This window comes from Crinia signifera, chromosome 3, assembly GCF_055691185.1.
Source record: "Crinia signifera chromosome 3, ASM5569118v1, whole genome shotgun sequence".
Lineage (NCBI taxonomy): Eukaryota > Metazoa > Chordata > Amphibia > Anura > Myobatrachidae > Crinia > Crinia signifera.
In genome coordinates, this window is record NC_139219.1 from 150680935 (window position 1) to 150700133 (window position 19199).

The window sequence follows — 19199 nt, forward strand, 5'->3', positions numbered from 1 at the left end:
GCACCTCTATGTCTCTGCAGTACTGTATGTGTAAGAGTGCTGTTATGGAAATAAACTTTTAAGTGAAAGCAAATTTAATGTCTGCAAGAGGACTTGCATGTAATAATTATAATATATATAATTGGGAAAAGTAGACCCTGGTTCCATTAATTTGACTGCATACCATTTTAAACCATTATGGTTGAGAGAATTCCCAGCAGTGCATTATACAGTATGGACATATTTTCAATAGGACAGCAGAGCTCTGTGTACAAAAGGAACTTGTTCAATTAATTTAGGCATTAACATAATTCACATTTTGGGATTTGGCCAAATACAAAATACAGCTACAAAAGATTTTACAGACTTGCTACAGCACCTACTGTAACCGTAATGCTTATTTCATGAAAATAATTTCAGTACTGCAGTCTTTTGATTTGAGCAAAACAGGACACATAAAAAGTCCTTTGATTATAGTCAATCAGATAAAATAAAAATGGCCTTGCAAAAGTGTGTGCAGGGAAGGTCAGAGGGATAAATATTGGGACATGCAGCTGTTTTATTGGAAATGGTAAATTAATAATTATAAGTACTAAGGGTTACATTTAATAAGCGTGGATTGCATGTTTAACACCAATATTTAAAAGTGCATGATGTGGCATAGCAATTGCCCCCACAGTGGCTTGGGGACCAGCCCGCTTACATTCAGGGCCAGCTGCAGGACAGCACATTTAACATTCAAATGTGGCACTAGAGGTCAGACAAACAAAGCTTGCGTACCGGCAGCCGTGGATAGAGATTGGCTGCCATGCTACAAGCTTCGATTGGCTAATTAGCCGACACCATATTTAATATGGCCGTTGGACTCAGTAAGAGGTGGGAAAAACGCACTCCTCCCCTCAGAGGTGAATGACATTTCAGGTGGCCTAGCAACAGGGGCAGAGGCCAGGGTAGTTATTACTACTGGGGGGCATTATGTGTAAGTAGCGCTAGTGTGGGCATTATATGTGTAAGTGCCACTGGTGGGGTCACTCTATGTATAAGTGGCTCTAGTGAGGGTATTATGTGTAAGTGGTACTAAAATGCTATGGGTTGGCGCAAACTTTATAGTTCTGTCACTGTGCATATAGTGTTACCAAGAAATGCTGTGAATGCTGGCCCACCAGGGGAAGTTGGAGAAAGCTGCATTTTCTGTCATGAAACTAATGGCTACGGTCATGAAACCACTGACCGTGCAGATAATTTAAAAATAATTAGAAGTCTTACTATGGGGTTTTATTGTGTTTGGGACATAAAATAGTGTCAGTGCATTATGGTGTTTAGCATAATGTGTAATGGGCATTATGTGTGTGGCATAACGTGTGATAGGCATTATGGTACTGTATGTGGCATCATTTTTAATGGGCATAACAGTGTGCGGCATAGTATATAATGGGCATTACATTGTGTGGCATAGTAAGGGGCATTACCATAAGGAGGAAAAATGACAAATACTGTAAGGAGTATGAATCATTATTTTGTTTTTTCCCAATATCTGGGCGTGCAGGTTGCAAAACTGGGGTATAAGGTAGTCTTTTCCTTTAGGGCCACGTCCCTTGCAGTGGTGTCACATCCCCTTTTTGGATCGTGTGTGCCGGGTGGTGTGGCACATTTTTTTATTTTCATAATGGAAGCCATATTGCCTAAAACAACAATGGGCGGTATTCAATGAGCCAGAATCGCCAAGTTTTATGGCGATTCTGTGTTTTTTTCATGTGTGCCGGCGATTTTATGAGCTGTATAAGCGAATCACCCTATTCAATGACCTATAATCGCCATTGAGGACCGGTGAATGAAGCACCAATCGCCAAATGTAATTCTCTAAAAATCGCCGTTTTTAGTCTATAGGATTTTGCATGGGGAATCGACGGTAGTCGTGGGGAATCGCCAAAAGTGTATTCAATGTGAAGTTGGCGATTCCTTTTTCTTGTTACATATCGCCGTTCCTCACCGAGTGTCCCTCGTCATTTTTTTCTGGTGAACTTTGATAGGAACATGTCAAATAATTGGTTTTAAGTGTTCTATTTAACTGTGCAAGTGTAATGTATTATTATTTGCTGCCCTTGTGTGATGTGATGGTCGTAGAAGTGCTATACAAATATATATTTAATTTTTTGAGGTATTTTTTTTTTCTCCCACAAAGCACTGTTCTTACCCATGGTGCACCTCACTTACCCATGATTCTCCTCCCCACCTCACTCCTTCGTTTGCCCTTTGTGCAGATTACCCCGATTTTGCCGTCTGCAGTATTGGAAGCGTTTATTCAGGGTAATTTGCATTTCTCTTGCATTTCACTGCATTTTTTTAAACACTGACGACATTACTGACGCTGTTTTGGGAAACGCAGGGTTGGCTGAGAATCGCCGTTAGGGCCGGCGATTCTCAGCCACGTTGAATAGGGTGACTCGGCGACTCCACACGAATCCCCATGCATGGCGATTGGCAGCAAAAAACCAGCGATTGGCTGGCGAATGAAAAAACTGAATCGCTGTGACAAACGATTCAGCTCATTGAATACCGCCCAATGTCTATTTTACCAAAATGCTATTAGTGGAGCAGTGTTTGGGGTGCCAGAAACATTTATGGCAAGGGGGAGCAAAATACTTAGTTTACCACTGATGATGTTTACATAATACTAGATCAAGGAACAAAGTCATAAATACATTTATTATTATTATTATTATTATTATTATTAATAATAATAATAACAACAATAATTTTAATATTTGAACATTAACATAAGTTTATGTGAGATGTAAAAGTGAGTATTTTAGTCTTTTCAAATGCAGTACAGATAAAAATGTAGCGCATTTTACTTCATAGGAGTAAATCAATTGGAAATGTTGGCATAGCAAATTAAAACTTAAACGTATGATAGATAGGAAACATATGTTCAAAGCTAGCCAGTATCAAATAAATTGGAATGTAAGGGACATAAAATTCTCCTAAGGTTATTTGCAGCCTACATATGTGCAGTAAGAGGCAAGGATATAAATAACTGGAAATAATATAATTTACAGGGAATGGATGACATTATAAACCATGAGAAATGAGGCTCCATTACTTCAGTCAGAGTAAAGTGCCCTTGAGATAAAAATGATTTTGGAATAATTTCCTTCATGAGTCATTTAAGATTCGTTATATAAAAAAGTAATTAACACTTTTCTTACCAGAAGATTATGCTCTTTTGGATAGTTATAAAACACTACATATTCTTGATGCTGTAGAATTTCATAAACCATAACTAAAATATTGCAAAATTGCATTCAGTAGAATAATTGGAGATGTTGTACTCCAGTGGTTCTCAAACTCTTTTGAATCATATGGCCCAATTATATATAGGGACAGGATACGCTTCTATTTTGTCCACATATGTTATGGCTGCAAGCCAACTGGGGGTCCACATTTGCCTTTAGACTTGTGAGTGGTTTTTTGTGGTCCCTGCTGGGAGTCGGGAGCACTCACCGGGTTAGAACTTAGCATGTTAAATATACTGTTTGTGCATAAATAGGGATGTCGTGAAGGATGAGTATAGAGATTGACATGACCCTTAGCAGTGGTGCAGAACCTTATATGCTAGGGCTGTTCACCAAGAATCCCTGCAAGGAAGTGTGGACATTTGCGGCGCCCAACGTATGGGCTCCCTAACTGGTCCGGCACGGAATACAATCGCTGATGAATTAAATAAAGTAAAATACTCTATAATAGAGGACAGAATTGAAGCTGAAGACTGCAGAATTTAATTCCAGAGAATACCTAGACTGACTGGACTGCAGCTGAAGAATAAAGATATGGATCTGTAGACTAAACAGGCTGACTGGCCCGGAGCTGAAGACTGGAGAATACATTCAAAGAATGACCAGGCTGACTGGCCCAGGCTTAAGACTGAAGAATAAATCCGGATAATGACCAAGCTGACTGGACCTGGCTGTAGACTGAAGATTAAACTTCCAGAAAAGAGACAAGTAAGCTGTAGAAAATGCTGAATACGATTCAGGTGAACTAGAGATGGATATGAATAGAAGGATCTCAGGACACTGCTGCAGAATAGCTGAGAGAAGTGTTGTGCTGGCATCAGTCCCTTGTGGAGTGAGCTCCTATGGAAGCTGCTAATTGGCTGCCAGCGGCTGCTGGCTGGAATTGGTCACTCAGATCATATAACCAAGAACCATGGAGGTGCCCAGCGAAGAACACCGTGAATGAACGCAGTGTTGAAGTGGATTCAGCCATGAGCGAGGATGTAGGTGCCAGCAGTGAGTCAGAAGAACATCCGCCAGACATAGAGGCCCGTCGATTGGATCATGACGATGTATAAGAAACCGAGCTGCCATAGACTGTGAATCATAGCATTTCCCTCTTCTGTTTGTCACAGTTTAGTCTACCACCATTTTTTTGTTTGTATTTACAGCTAATTTAATTAACAGTTATAATAAAAAGTATTCAGAATTTATTTTTTTATTTATTTTTTTCAATAAACAATTTACAACTTGCAATATCCCTGATGCACCATTTTTCCCACCCTGGACACCATATAGTTCCCTGCTTTCTGACACCCAACTCCCCACATGCAGGCCCCAGCGCTCTCTCTCTCTCTTTCTATCTATATATTTATTAGCTCTAAATTAGCAATATAAAATGTATTTTCAATCATTTTGAACTGCACCCAACAATTTTAATTACATAATTGATTGATTATGCAATCTATATATAATTGTATTAGCTAAATTATCACATAAGTAAATGTATCACACTTATATTAAAACAGTCACATCAAAATTGTGTGTGGCAGTCTAAGTGAAAGTGTATTTGGCTTTATAAGAGATTTGTCTGTCTTACAATGAGTAGCACTAAGCTCCTGAGGCAATGTATCTACAAATTAGCATAGTGACTGAGCTTCATTACCTAGAAACTAGTGTAATTCCCACATTCACATACACTGGTATCAGAAGAGGTTTTCTTTTTCTCTTATTGAACAGTAAATACCTTGCACAGTACAAATTTCACAAGCATAAATGTAGTTGCTAAGTTACATTTATATTGCTAATTTGCAGTAAACCAAATCATTAAGGAGAATACACATATGTGACTTACAGAATTGGCCTGCTTCCGTGCTTGGTTTATCAGTTCTTTGATCTGAGAGATGTTTTTCCCCAGGTTGTCCTGTAGCTCCTTGATAGGTTTAAGTTTATCCAGTAAACGATCAGCTTCTTTTTCAAGGTGTTTAACTCTGTCGTCTGCATCTGTAACTTTAGCACATGACAAGAAAACCTTCAGCATGTGTACTTTCCATAAAAAGACACTGGGCGGTATGCACTAACCTCCACCGGTGCATCCCGCCACACATCTCTGGGTATTGCATTGCTAATAATCACATATGTTGCCATTACTGGACTTCTGGGTCTGTGACACAGGAGTCCCTGGGGGCATACTGGGAGGTATCCATGACAGTTCCCTCAACCAGTGCTGTAGAGCAAAGTCCATAGGCTTCTATAGTGTAACACTCTCCGCACCAAAGCACTGACGAGCAAGGTTTTGTGCATCAGGAAATGCAGTTAAAAAAACCTGGGGTTTTACTGCATTTTCCATTTACTGCATTCCAACCTTTGTTTTAGAAAGCTACTGTGAGGTAAAAGATGGTATTACATTCCTTGTAGTGTGAGTGATTGCCTTTTTAAAGTGAGCACAACACACATAGGGGGTAATTTACTACGATGCTATATAAATTAGAAGTACAATTTGATTGGTTGCAATGGGCAACATCCCAACTTCAATAAAACTACCATCTTAGTAAATAAACCCCATTAATGGAGATGACTTTATCCTTTGTTTTCAAAGACGCCATTCTCACTTGCATTCCTGTTTGCAGTTAGAAATTATATGGTGCTGGATTTTGAATACTGCCTGCTTCAATTATTGCATTCAGAAACATTCAGTGACCTTAATAAATGATAACACATTAACCACTGCATAGCAGGGGTATTAATGCAGTGTCACTGACGACTAAACTTCCAAACACCAGTGGCAGTACCGCCCCACAGCAAGTGTCACCCCTAGGAAATTACGTCATTATCTTAGTGCGAAATCCACCACTGCTGCCAGCGCCAGCACTGGGTGTCAGCATGGCAGGATGTCAAGGTAAAAACAACAATGTGAGAGCTGCTCAATCAAATTAGTAATGCCCCCCAGGTGCTGCAAGGGAGGGGGATTTAACCCCTAGCACACCAAAGGGCATTAGTAATAAGATTTGAATACTAAACATAATAGAAGGCAATTCAGAGATCTTAGTTACATATATTTTGCAAAAGATATGATAAGCTTCCAGGCCTCGTCAAGGCTTCTCTCTTACCGGAAGTCCTACACTGCATGATAACAGCACCCATTCTGGGCCATATAATTGTCTATTGTAAGGCTACATGGTAACAGCACTTACCAATATATCTAAGTTGAGAGCCAGCCTATCAGGAGTTACCCCTAAATCCTGCTTGTGGCACTACAGGAACCAGCATACCCTCCAAATGCCGGTCCCAACAAATGCCTCTTGCATATAAAAACAACAATGTGAGAGTTGCTAATGTCAAGGTAACACAGCACCCTGCTGCAGGGCTTACTGTGCTTACCATGCTCCTGTGACCCTGCATTACAGTATATTATAATTCTAGATTTGAGTCAATGGGAAACTATATGTTCTCTTACATTTTGATACATATTTTGATAATCATATAACTATTTTTTCAACAAGAATCAAAGTTTCAGAAATGTAATTAGAATTTGGTGCAAACATTCTGAAAGTAGCATTAAAACATCAAAATACTCTATTACAGTATATCCTGTGTCGATGAGAAAAATTGCAAGGACATGCACAGAAAGTGCAGACAAAATATAATGGGTATTGAAAGAAGACATCTATTTGCTGTGAAAATGCTTTCCGTGAACATCTTTTATGGCATTGTTATCTGTTATTATCACTGCTAGCACAGGGAAAATTGGGACATTTGATACAAATAGATGTAGCATTAATGTAATGTTACTTTTTGGGAGAAACATGGTTTATTTTCCTACAGCGCTTGTGTGGACATAACACACAAAAATAAGCTTGAGATGAAAACAAAACTTTTGTAAATTCACATATATGCCTCAGGAAATATGATCTACATTTTCTTTTGTAAAGACAAAATTAATAACTTGTAAATAGCCTAGGTAAATGTAGGTGTAATTCTGAACAAAATGCAGTGTCATTACCGCTCAGTAATCTATAGCTCAAAGGATATGGACCCATGTCTGCTTCTGCTCTCAGGTCATGTGTGATTATTATCTGACAGGGAGAAGGAGAACGATGGACGCTTCACAAGATATTATGACACGGTAATTGGTCTCAATACCATGTACGGTACTCTGTGTTGTGATTCTAACTAAACAGATAATGTTTTTCTATTTTTTACATTTTTATAACCGTAACAAACATAACACCTTACAAAATAAGAAAATCAATAATATGTGTGTGTAATACTGGCACTGTGCTATAGGGCAGTGGCCATGATGTCGTGGTTGCAATGGCCATGCTCCCAACAAATTCCTTGAACAGTAAGCCCCACACCCTATCACATCCTGTTGCCGGCCCTGCCCCCTGCCTCCCGGAGCTGGCTGCCCTCTCCTGGAGAGGGTAGCCTAAAAGTAGGCAAGTATGGCTTTATTATTTGAAGTACAGTAGCATTATCTCTGATTGATTTCTGTGGTGGGGTATTCAGTTAGCTGTTGGGTTTACACTGCAACTGACTTGCAGTGTAAACTATATATATATATATATATATATATATAATTACATATATGTACTATAATTAAGATTAACAGTGCATTATCTACATTTCTTTAATGACAAGTAGTCAAGGTTGACTACTGAAAAGTGGACAATTTTTTTACTTTATATACAGTATAGGACTGATACAAAAATATCTCTAAACACCCTATCTTACGCCTATATTTATTGTGTTACTGTTGTTTTACCAAACTAATTCTGCTACTGTGCCCAGCACTCGCAGCCACCATGGGACCCAGAAGTCACTCGATGGCTGCTTGTATCCTTGTAATTTCAAGGCAGGTGTTGGCGAGGCAATGCGTCGCCCCGAACAGGCAGGGGTACATGGGCATATCCATGAAATGCTTGGGGTCCAACCTGAAATGCCCCCTGCCTGTCAGTCACCCAGCAAAAGGCCATTGAAGGTAAGCCTTTGTACGGTCTGTATGCTAGGGGACCCTTCGCACGTCCACAGCATGCATGGTTAATAGATGTTCGGATGGGCTGTGAATTCGCAGCCCTCCGAAAAGATCTGAATTGGGCATTTAGCATACAGTAAAAGTGATTCAACTGTTTTACTGCACACCACACAATTCCATTTGTCTTTTGTCCCTTTCAAATCCTTGGTCGTGTTGTTTATGATATCCAATAAAATATACAGTAGTTTGGATAGCCTGAGAGTTTGTACATGAATACAAAAGTGACATATTTGTGACTTACCATTTTCAACTGGATCTTTTACAACAGCATTGGTTTTAGCTACGTCTTCTTTCAGTGCACTGTAGTTCTGTTTCAACCCCAGGAGATTCAGATTAAGATCTTTGATGCGTGCAAGAACATCGTTGGCAGTATCATTTGCTTGCTTGGCTTTGTCTTTTGCAGTCTGAATCTTCACCATTGTATCTATTACAGACAAATGTGTGTCAAGTGAAGGCTGAGCGGCGATACAAGAAAACGTCTTGCCAATTGAATGTTAACATTTTACTCCCTTGAATTGAGAAATTTCTATTCCTTTATACAATTCAGTTACGTTTCCACTAATGCTATGTTGCTCAAATTGTTCCTTACAACAACTTATGGAAATTCAAATACACACAAACACATACGTGCTGTATACATCAGGCATGTCCAAACTGTGGCCCTCCAGCTGTAGTGAAACTACACATCCCGGCATGCCTTGCCATAGTTTTAGCATTCACTAATACCAAAACTATGGCAAGGCATGATGGGACTTGTAGTTTCATAACAGCTGGAGGGCCACAGTTTGGTCATGCCTGGTATATACATCATAGAAGTAAAATGTTATAATTTTTTAATCAATTCTACCGTTCCTTAGCAAATGTTGCTTAAGACGTCATTTTCCTAATATCAGTATGCAAGGCTACACACTCAAGAATATTGTGAACAATACAACTCAGATATCGGCTTCTGAGCGTTATAGTTCAAATATCAATAAGGGTGGAGGGAGGGGGTAGATTGTTTTGAAATCCCTCTTTTATTGGGGGAATCTTAGGGAGCCGCCTGTTTTTTAAATACCATGTGGCAGGGGTGCTATCCGAGCAAGTAAGGTACAAATTTAATAGGAGAAAGAGGGAAGAATTGCACTATGGATGTACACCTGGAAAGAAGGAATATATTTTCTAGGATTTTATTGTAACTTTTTTTAGTGACTTCTTAAAAAAATAAGGGGGAGGTTTATGCTGTGGTCATTTAGCTTATAGGATCACAGGTGGTGTCCCTTTTTATTATTAGTGAAATAATGAAAGAATTAAAATTGTTATGACACACATTTACAAACAAACATATATTGTGAAGCGCCTCTAATGCAATCAGAAAAAAAGTAGGAAAGTGTGTGTATAGATTTAAAAGTAGGCTAATTGTTCAGTGTCTATTTTTTGCTGTCGCTTTACTTCAAGTTATAACACTGTGCTTCAGCATGCTGCCAATTTGAAACAACGTATTATCTGTCAAACACAATAATATCAGAAAGAAGCACAGTGTTATAACTTGAAGTAAAGCGACAGCAAAAAATAGACACTGAACAATTAGCCTACTTTTAAATCTATACACACACTTTCCTACTTTTTTCTGATTGCATTAGAGGCACTTCACAATATATGTTTGTTTGTTAACGTGTGTCATACCAATTGTAATTCTTTCATTATTTCACTAATAATGAGGGACACCACCTGTGATCCTATAAGCTAAACGACCACAGCATAAACCTCCCCCTTATTTTTTTAAGAAGTCATTAAAAAAAGTTACAATAAAATCCTAGAAAATATATTCCTTCTTTCCAGGTGTGCATCCATAGTGCAATTCTTCCCTCTTTCTCCTATAAAAAGAGCGTTATACTGTAGTTCACAACATCGTATATTGTGTACATAATATTGTTAACGATGCGCACTCCTACGCGTTGTTAGCGTTGATTGAGGTTTTCTGAACATAGATACATTTTTCTATATAGCCAAAAGACCTGCCTGTTCAGCAGGCACCGGTGACTTTACTGAATGATATTGTTCACCAATTTTGTTCAGTGTGTACACACAATATTGGGACCCGTGACTGATATTGTTATATTATTAATATATTATTATATCAGCCATGGCCCCAGTCGTTTACTGTGTACGGGACTTTTCAGACAAGTGTTCTCATTTTTGTTGCCAAAATTTTGGAAGTCTTATTTGTTCAGACAGTTTTTTTTTTTTATACTCACATACCATTGGGTATAGCAGCTAGCTTTCCAAATGTGTCATTCAGGGTCTTCACCATATTTTGGTTTTTATCATCTGCATTTTGCAGCCTGTTCTTCATTGCATAAAGATTGTTTTCATTTTCTATGAGAAAACACACAGTACAGTATATAGCTATGCAATTTTGACTAGCCTACTAAAGGTATTACAAACAGTCAGCAATATCAAAGTCAGAGTAATAAACAAATGTGTATTCCCTCTTACCATTAAAGGCATACATTTATGTACAAAACAATAGTGCACTGGTACATAATGTTTTGCATCACCGCAGTACAACAAAAAAGGTGCAGTAACAATGCAATTCACGTAGGGATCCCCATACTGCAGGGTAACCTGTGGTCATGAAAGAACAGGTTGGCAGTGTAGTGATGGATAGTAACCATCAATGTTTGTAAACAGTGTTGGTTTTCATTGATGGCTGAGTTCCAATGTTTCTCTGCCAAGAAACTTTGGAAGATTTTCAATTCTTTATTGTGTTTCAAAGCACACTTACACTTACACACACAAAGTAGCGTCTGTGACACAGTTATACTGTCATAGTCCATGTTTACCTAAGACCGGGTTAATGTAGAGGCTATGGAGTCATGGTGAGCGAGGAGACATTATTATATAGCAACGGCATCATTCTACTTTGGCTGCTGCAGTACAGTATATATTGTTTCACATATACATCATTTATATTTGGGTAGTATGAAGTGTAAAGGTATATGAGTGAGGGATTTCCCCTATTCATGACTTTCCACTTCAAAGCTTCATTCCAACCAGCATACAGTTCTTATATTGTACTAAAGTTTATAAAGCTAGTATAGAACTTGATAATTGAAAATATAGTTTAAAGAGGGGGTGGTCAAACCTGTCCTCAGCAGTTCTACCAACAGTGCATGTATTTCAGGCAACCTGTTGATCTATAGTAGGAATGAATACATCATGTTTGAAAATGTGACAGTAATGACTACAGCTGTGAACCAGCTAGGTGATTAGGAAAACGTAGATCTTGAGGACTGGTTTGGCCAGCCCTGGTTTAAAGTAGCAACTTTTTCTCTAGGGATTACACCTTCAGTGGTATCTGAATTACAAATTCTCCTGGGTAAAGGGGGAGTGCACAAATCCTGAATTGAAGGTTGTTCCTCTCTCACCAGAGGCTCAGTGAGAATAGTGCTCTTAAAACATGCTAGCAAGAAGGCTTAGGGTCATATTTATTAAGGAGACTTACTACCAATGGCATATTTTATGTAGTATCGCAATGAAACTAATGAATTTACTGTAAGAATTATTAGAACGCATGCCTAAGAACACTGCCATGAATAAATATCACCCAAGGGCAACTTTCCCAACCATCCAAAAAACAGTTTGCTGAGGAACAATGCCTTTTCCAGCAATATGAATAATCTTGCCATAAAGCAAAAGTGACAACTAAGTGGCTCAGAGATCAAAATATCAATATTTTAGATACATGGCCAGGAAACTCCACAGAAAATCCCATTGAGAACTTGTGGTCAAAACTGAAGAGACAGGTGGACAAACACAATCCCACAAATTCTGACAATCTCAATTAGGCATGAATGGGTGGCCAGCAGTCAGTATGTGGTCCAGAAGTTCAATAACTGCATGTCAGGGCGAATTGCAGAGGTCTTACAAAGAAAGATCAACACTGCAAATATTGACTCTTTGTAATTATCAATAAAAGCCTTTGATATACTGAAATATTACAAGCATTTCATAAGTGTCATAGTAACATCTCATTGTAACATCTATTTGCGTCAATAAATGAATTCAGATCAAAGTCAACTGTTCCTGATTTGAGCAAATATGATTTATCAAAACAAATCTGCAATTCAAATAGAAGAATCATAATTTGCTTATTAGTTTTTAAAATCCAAAGGTTTTTGCAGAGCTGAAATAGCTATTCACCTACAAATGATAGAAATGCTCCTAAAAATCCGCATTTTAGGGTTCTTTGGGGCTACAAAGGTGTGAAATTTACCAAGTTCTGGAGTAGCCCCAGAATATCTCTAGATGGCGTAACCCTATAGCAGCTTATAATTATCCTTTATTTATATGGTGCCATAAGGCATCTGCAGCTCCCAATTAGACCTAGTACCTAAATGAATAAGCAAAACAGTGACTTACAGTTGAGTACAGTAGAGGACAAGTATAGGGTACATAACCATAGCTGCATCAGCAGGGGACACTGTAATAAGTATCCACGTGGCAAAAAACTGCAGGATTTAGGGATATCAAAGATTGTGAAGTAAGAGAAGGAAAAGCACCCGAGGAAAGAGGGCCCTGCTTGTGATGGCTTCTTATGGAGCACTAATTAGTATATTGTCTTTCGTTTTCACAACCCCTTCCCCAGTGACAAATGCACAAATATAAATTAGCAGTGTATATTAGTAGTGTGTGCAGGAAATCAAAGTGATAATGTTCTACTATAATATTGTTCCACCTCTTTGCCAGGACCAATGATTATAAGCTTACAAGCAGAGCCTTCCTACCTCAATGACTGTCTGTTATTACAGTCGTGTTTTTATCACTGTTGTTTCCAATTGTTTTATGTTATCATTGTTTACAATTGTAAAGTACAACGGAATTTGCTGTGCTGTTTAAAAAAAATGTTAATAAAAAATAATTAACTTTTCACTTTGTAAATGTACGTAAACAATATTAAGCTGTAATGTGTATTGAACTGTGGTGCTCTTTATTTGTACTGTATTTTTGTTATTTATTCAATGTTATGCCAAGTTTTGTCTCCCTGTATTGTTCCTTTGTACGGCGCTGCGAAACACTTGTGGCGCCTTATAAATAAAATTATAATAATAATAATAATAATCTCATCTGCATAAAACATTAGGATTGTGGTAAATAAGTGTGTTTCAAAGAAAATAAATAGTTTGGGATTGGCATGTATCTCTGAATTTACAGTGGATGGCAATGACAACTACAAGTAAATAATTATGTGTTGCAGTTAGGGTGTGAAAATAGAATCCACAGGTGTTTTTTCCAGTTACTGGAAACTAGAATTTGTTTTAGGTTTTAATTTGAAATCTAAAGCTTTTAATCATGTGACATTTGCAATATTTTACATTCTTTACAGCACTGTGCCTAGTTTTCCAAATTAATTTGTCAGCTGAAAACGTCATACATTTTCAGTTTACTCAACTCTAGTTATGAAGGAATATACTGAGCAAGACCTTGAAAAAGTGACTTGGAAAACTTTATATAAATTGTCTTTAAATTCAGATTGCTATGCTCTGTATTCCGTCTGCTTCAATAATTCCACTACATGTCTATATGACAAATGAATAGATAATTTCTCTATCTCACTGACAGGATTTTCATTGTAACGTGGAAAGTATTGAAGGTCAAAAGGTAGAAAACTATTTCCCATTCTAATGGAGGGCTGCATTTAATTCGAAAAATAATTTGTGAATGCTGTTGCCATTTATTACTTATATTAAAAGTATATACTGTATAGCTAGCTGCTCATTCTAAACATAATTTACATTATCATTTTATAATTATTTAAGAGATTATAGAACTAATTTGTAAGAGATATATCAAATTGTCAAGATGAGGCACTACACATTTGACAACAATTTGAGATGTGCCACAGAGTGGCTGATACAATTTGAGGAATTGTGACTACAGACACTCTGTTTATGGCTGCAACTGGGTGTTGTATGGCAGCCAAAGGAAGATCTTTGGATATTGTGATATGTTTTACTAGAAACAGAGAATCCTCAGGGCTATTTCATACGCTCCGGCTCCTGCCGGGAGGCGAAACCCCGCACGGCCAGGAAGTTGTGCCGCACACAGCAGTTAATAATGGACACAAATGTGTCCATTCACATGGGACGGCCACGGCCCGGCCGCCCGGTTGCAGCCATCCCCTCTATTATAAACTACTGTGTGCGGCACAGCTTTCTGGCCGTGCAGGATTTCGCCGTCCGGCAGGAGCCGGAGTGTGTGAAATAGCCTATAGTCTCCAATTCATATACAGTTTAGCACATTAATTCTGTGTATATTCAGATCATACCCAGAAGACAGTTTCTACCATACTGATTAATGAATATTGCTGGCCAATCAGATTGTTGAGAGATCTCCACCAACTAATTGGTGGATAGCTAGAACTCTAGGATATGCAAAACACTCAAAAGAGTACCAGGGCCATGTACTTTTCCAGCACACTCAGAGATAAGACTGCTGAAGAGATAAATAATTAATTTGTTTGCCACCAGACACCTGAGTGTAGATTTACTATCTGTTGGATTTACAAAACACCATTGAATGGGGGCTCTGACTGATTGATATCAAAGGGAAGTCATAGGTATGAGCTCGTAGACTTAGGGTCTATCTAGGCACATATTTGTTTGCTAGTCAGAGCAAAATTACTAGATGACTCACAAGACATAGCAGTGTAGCGATACTCTCCACTTCACTATGCTCAACCCTGAAAGGAGCAGAGGATATAACACTACAGTATATTGTACATAATCTATATAAAACACATTGGGCCAAATGTATTAAGAAATAACAAGTGATAAAATGGTGGAAGATACGGGGTTATAAAGTACCATACAATCAGCTTCTGTTATTTTTCAAACCCAGCCTGTAACATGAAAATTAGGAGCTGATTGGCTAGTACTTTTTCGCTCTTTATCACCCACCACTTTATCACTTGTAAAGGCTTAATACATTTGACAACATTGTATAGTTCGGTACTTATGTAGTATCTGGGCGCCCGATTTAGAAATCGGGTCGAATCGGGCACATCGCATCGCATGCGACCAAATCGGATGCGATGCGATGGACCCGATTTTTCTATATGATTCAATGTTAAAATGGTCTGAGTCCATTTTAACATAGAATTCAATGGGAAAATGGGGTCCTGTTCCTTGCCCCACTATCCAAGTGGGCATGGAGTTGGATATAAACCTGTGGCGAGCGTAGCGAGCCACCGAGCCCGAAGCGTGGCGAGCGAGGGGACACAGAATACTTTTTTAAAAATCTGTGTCCCCTTGCGGGGCTCGCTTCGCTCGCCACGCTTCGGGCTCGGTGGCTCGCTACGCTCGCCACAGGTTTATATCCAACTCCATGCCCACTTGGATAGTGGGGCAAGGAACAGGACCCCTTTTTCCCATTGAATTCTATGTTAAAATGGACTCAGACCATTTTAACATTGAATCCTATGGAAAAATCGGGTCCATCGCATCGCACACGATTTGGTCGCATGCGATGCGATTATCGCGTCGCATCGCGTTGATTGTATGCCTTAAGTTAAGGCATACAATCAAAAAATCAGGCACCCAGATAGTACATAAGTACCTATACAGTAGTTCAATTTGACATAATATGAATTTGGGGAACTATTGTGTGCAAAACATGGCCATGTTATGCGAGGTGAGCGAGTGTAAGTATTGAAGGGGGATATGATGATATTGGGGAGTCTGTGAAATTGAGCAGGGTAACCTTAGTAAATTTTGTATACAAGCTATAAAGGTGAAAGAATTTGGAGCGTCCGCACATACCTTGATTATTAATTGAATATCATATTAGTCCATTCCAAATTATTGTAATGTTAGTCAGTAGATTCATATGTCGAATATGCACTGTGTTTGTGTGTTATATTGTTTCTGTCTTCTTTATATGTATATATTCACAATGATATTACCCAGTGGCCTGATGAAGAATCTTCTATCTTTGAAACAGGGTGCAGCTGGTTCACAGCAGTTTTTTTAATCACCTTAAAGCAAGGGTTTCCACCCATAACGATCAACTATGCAAATAGCCATCCACACATTGCGATAGGTTCCATCTGAATCTCCCAATAAGTAAGTCAGCATTGCAATACAGGTAACAATGTTACCTTTCTGTCCTTTGCCCCTAATTTTAATTCAACCACAGTGGGTCGGTGACATGCCTCTGTGGTCTTATAAACTGTGCAGAGTTTGTATATTCTCCCCGTACTTGTGTGGGTTTCCTCTGGTTTCCTCCCACAGTCCAAAAAAATATACCGGTAGGCTAATTGGCTCCCAACAAATGAACCCTGGAATGTCTGTATCTGCGTGTACATGTGGTAGTAGGCTATATAGATTGTAAGCTCCACTGGGGCAGGGAATGATGTGAATGTCCAAATATTGGGGGAAATTTACTAAGATGTGTATTCTACTTCACATGTGATGTTGCTATAGGCAACCGATCAGAATCTACTTCTTATTTATTTAGCACCCTCTAGAACACAGGTCTTCAACCTGTGGCCCTCCAGATGTTGTAGAACTACATGTCCCAGCAAGCCCTGACAGTTTTGGCATGCTATTATAGGAGAAAATGTGGCAACGCATGTTGGAACATGTAGTTTCACAACATCTGGAGGGCCACAGGTTGAAGACCCATGCTCTAGAAGATAGTAGACAGGATCTGATTGGTTGACAGGAAAAATAATGTGGAGCGCTAGAATGGATCAATTGGATATTACAATGTAACAATTTATTAAAATAGTAATAGATATAAATGAAGCAATAACAATATAAAATATTAAAATCAATTACATGTGTATCAGTATATTAGATGAGAGACAAGGAAGGTATAATTTTTACTGATGGAATTCTGCTGCTTTATATTACTCCTGTATAAATTGTATACTTGCTAGTTCCACTGGGTTTTACAGTAAATTTTGAAAAAAAATGATACCGTACTTCCTTTTAATTTTACACTTTGCTGGGACAGGGTCCTTTCTTGCCATATGGCCTCCTTAAATAGCCTCAAAATAGTATTCAAATAACAGCAATATGTAGCAATTAGGAAAGTTAATTTTCAGAGCTGGACTGCTTAAATTAATTAATAGGCTCTTTTTACATTAAGACAAGCCAAATGTCTTTTGATAATACACAACATTGGTACTTTAATTCTTATCCTGGGAACCCCTTGCTATGGGAATAATGCTTAGGTTGGGGACTGCGATGCACCATACCATGCCGTGTATTTATTGGTATTTAAGGCCCTTATTCTGGTTGGTGCGGCCGGAGCCGCACACGGTGCTCCGGCCGCACAAACCAATCCCCGCCCACGAGACGGATCGCCACGGCCGTCCGTACACGGACGGCTGGCGATCCGCATAAAAATGGTGGGGCGTACGCCTCCACCATGGTGGGAGCTGCCCCCTGCATTCGATGGTCGTCGACCATCGAAGGCAGGGCCGCACGCCACAGCAGCTCCCGCAAGCTGAGACCACACGGACAATCGTCCGTGTGATAGCTTGTATGGGGGCTGAGAGCTGACATCCGGCGACGTCAGCTTTCCGCCCCCATCAGTGGCGTCATACCCTGATTAGCATGCATACGCCCCGCGTTTGCATGGGAACGCCCTTGAAACGCGGGGCGTATACATAGGGAAATGAGGGTATGAAGCCCCTCACGCCCCTATACGCCCCCTTTGCGGCGGACGAAATACGTCTGCGGCGAATGGGGCTGCACATGCGCAGATTGACCTCTGCGCATGTGCAGACTAAAAACATCGGCGGTACGGCCGCACGCGGGCCGTACCGTCCGATTCTGAATAAGGGCCCCTGTTATCTCTCTGCTTTGTTGTTTGTTTTATTATACATTTTTATATATATATGTATACATGTGGGGTTTTTTTGTGGGTACCTTATGCACAAAATGTTTGTACTGAACTTTCTTAGTACGCTGCAATAAAAGAAAAGATAAACAAAAAGACAAGCCAAATGGCTGGAGAAAAGATGGTGTGAAGTCACTATATAGGTCTCCACCTTTCAGCCTTTCTGAGCAGTATTTTATGTTCTATATCTTTATTTCATGTTTCCAATAATAACACTATTTATAATTGTCTTTTTATTATCTTTTTATTTCGTTCATTCCAGTATTTCATATTTTAGTATGTCTTCTAATGGTCACTTCCTATTTTTATTTTTTGTAACATCTGACAAATGATCTGCTTCCTTCCTCTCACACATCCCTTTATTTTAAACATGTAGCATGGTGCTAATGTCCACCCTACAAGGATGCCATCATCAATCCAAGCCACAGCTTTTTTCTCAGTTTTCTCCACCACTCCTCAATCTCCTGCTTTCTCTTTCACTAACCATCCCTTCTTTCATTTTCCTACCTCTCTGCTTCTATCCCCTATCACCACCACCATACTTTATCTCATTCCCATCCTTCTAGTCCTCCACTCCTCCTACAAATGAAGAGCAGTTAATCCTTTGAGTGGTAACATCTGTGAGCGACATGCAAAATATCCACTAAAAATGGCACTGTCGCTCACATTTGTTATATAAGTTCAAATAAATATGTTGTGTAAAAAAAGATGATATTTCCTATATAAGGTAAACATTACAGATCAGTATGATGAATAAAATGTTTATTTGACAATTTTCACATCTATTTTGACAAATTCACTTGGCACTCAATAGGTTAAGCCTTTTGGGGATCTGGTAATGGGGGGCATTACAATTCAGGCTGTTGAATTATTATTGCTGAGTTATGTGATTATAATTATTTTGTTGGGATCAGCAGATGTATTACTGAAATATGAAGTTTCAGGTGGTGTGGCTGCAATGTGAGCTCTCTATTTGTGGGGGTGCTTTGAGTGACAATTGCATAGCATGTGTGTGTGAA

The 19199-nt window shown here is 39.0% G+C and overlaps 1 protein-coding gene across 1 annotated transcript in view; it reads right to left on the minus strand.

Annotated features, from left to right (window-relative positions):
• Positions 1–19199, minus strand: part of LAMA2 (laminin subunit alpha 2) — a 727667-nt gene that overhangs the window by 149282 nt on the left and 559186 nt on the right. Inside the window, exons 42-44 of the mRNA XM_083176751.1 lie at positions 10531–10647; positions 8531–8713; positions 5110–5264 (exon numbers count right to left, since the gene is read on the minus strand). Coding sequence (XP_083032877.1) covers positions 5110–5264; positions 8531–8713; positions 10531–10647 — 455 coding nt within the window. The remainder of the gene's footprint in view (positions 1–5109; positions 5265–8530; positions 8714–10530; positions 10648–19199) is intronic.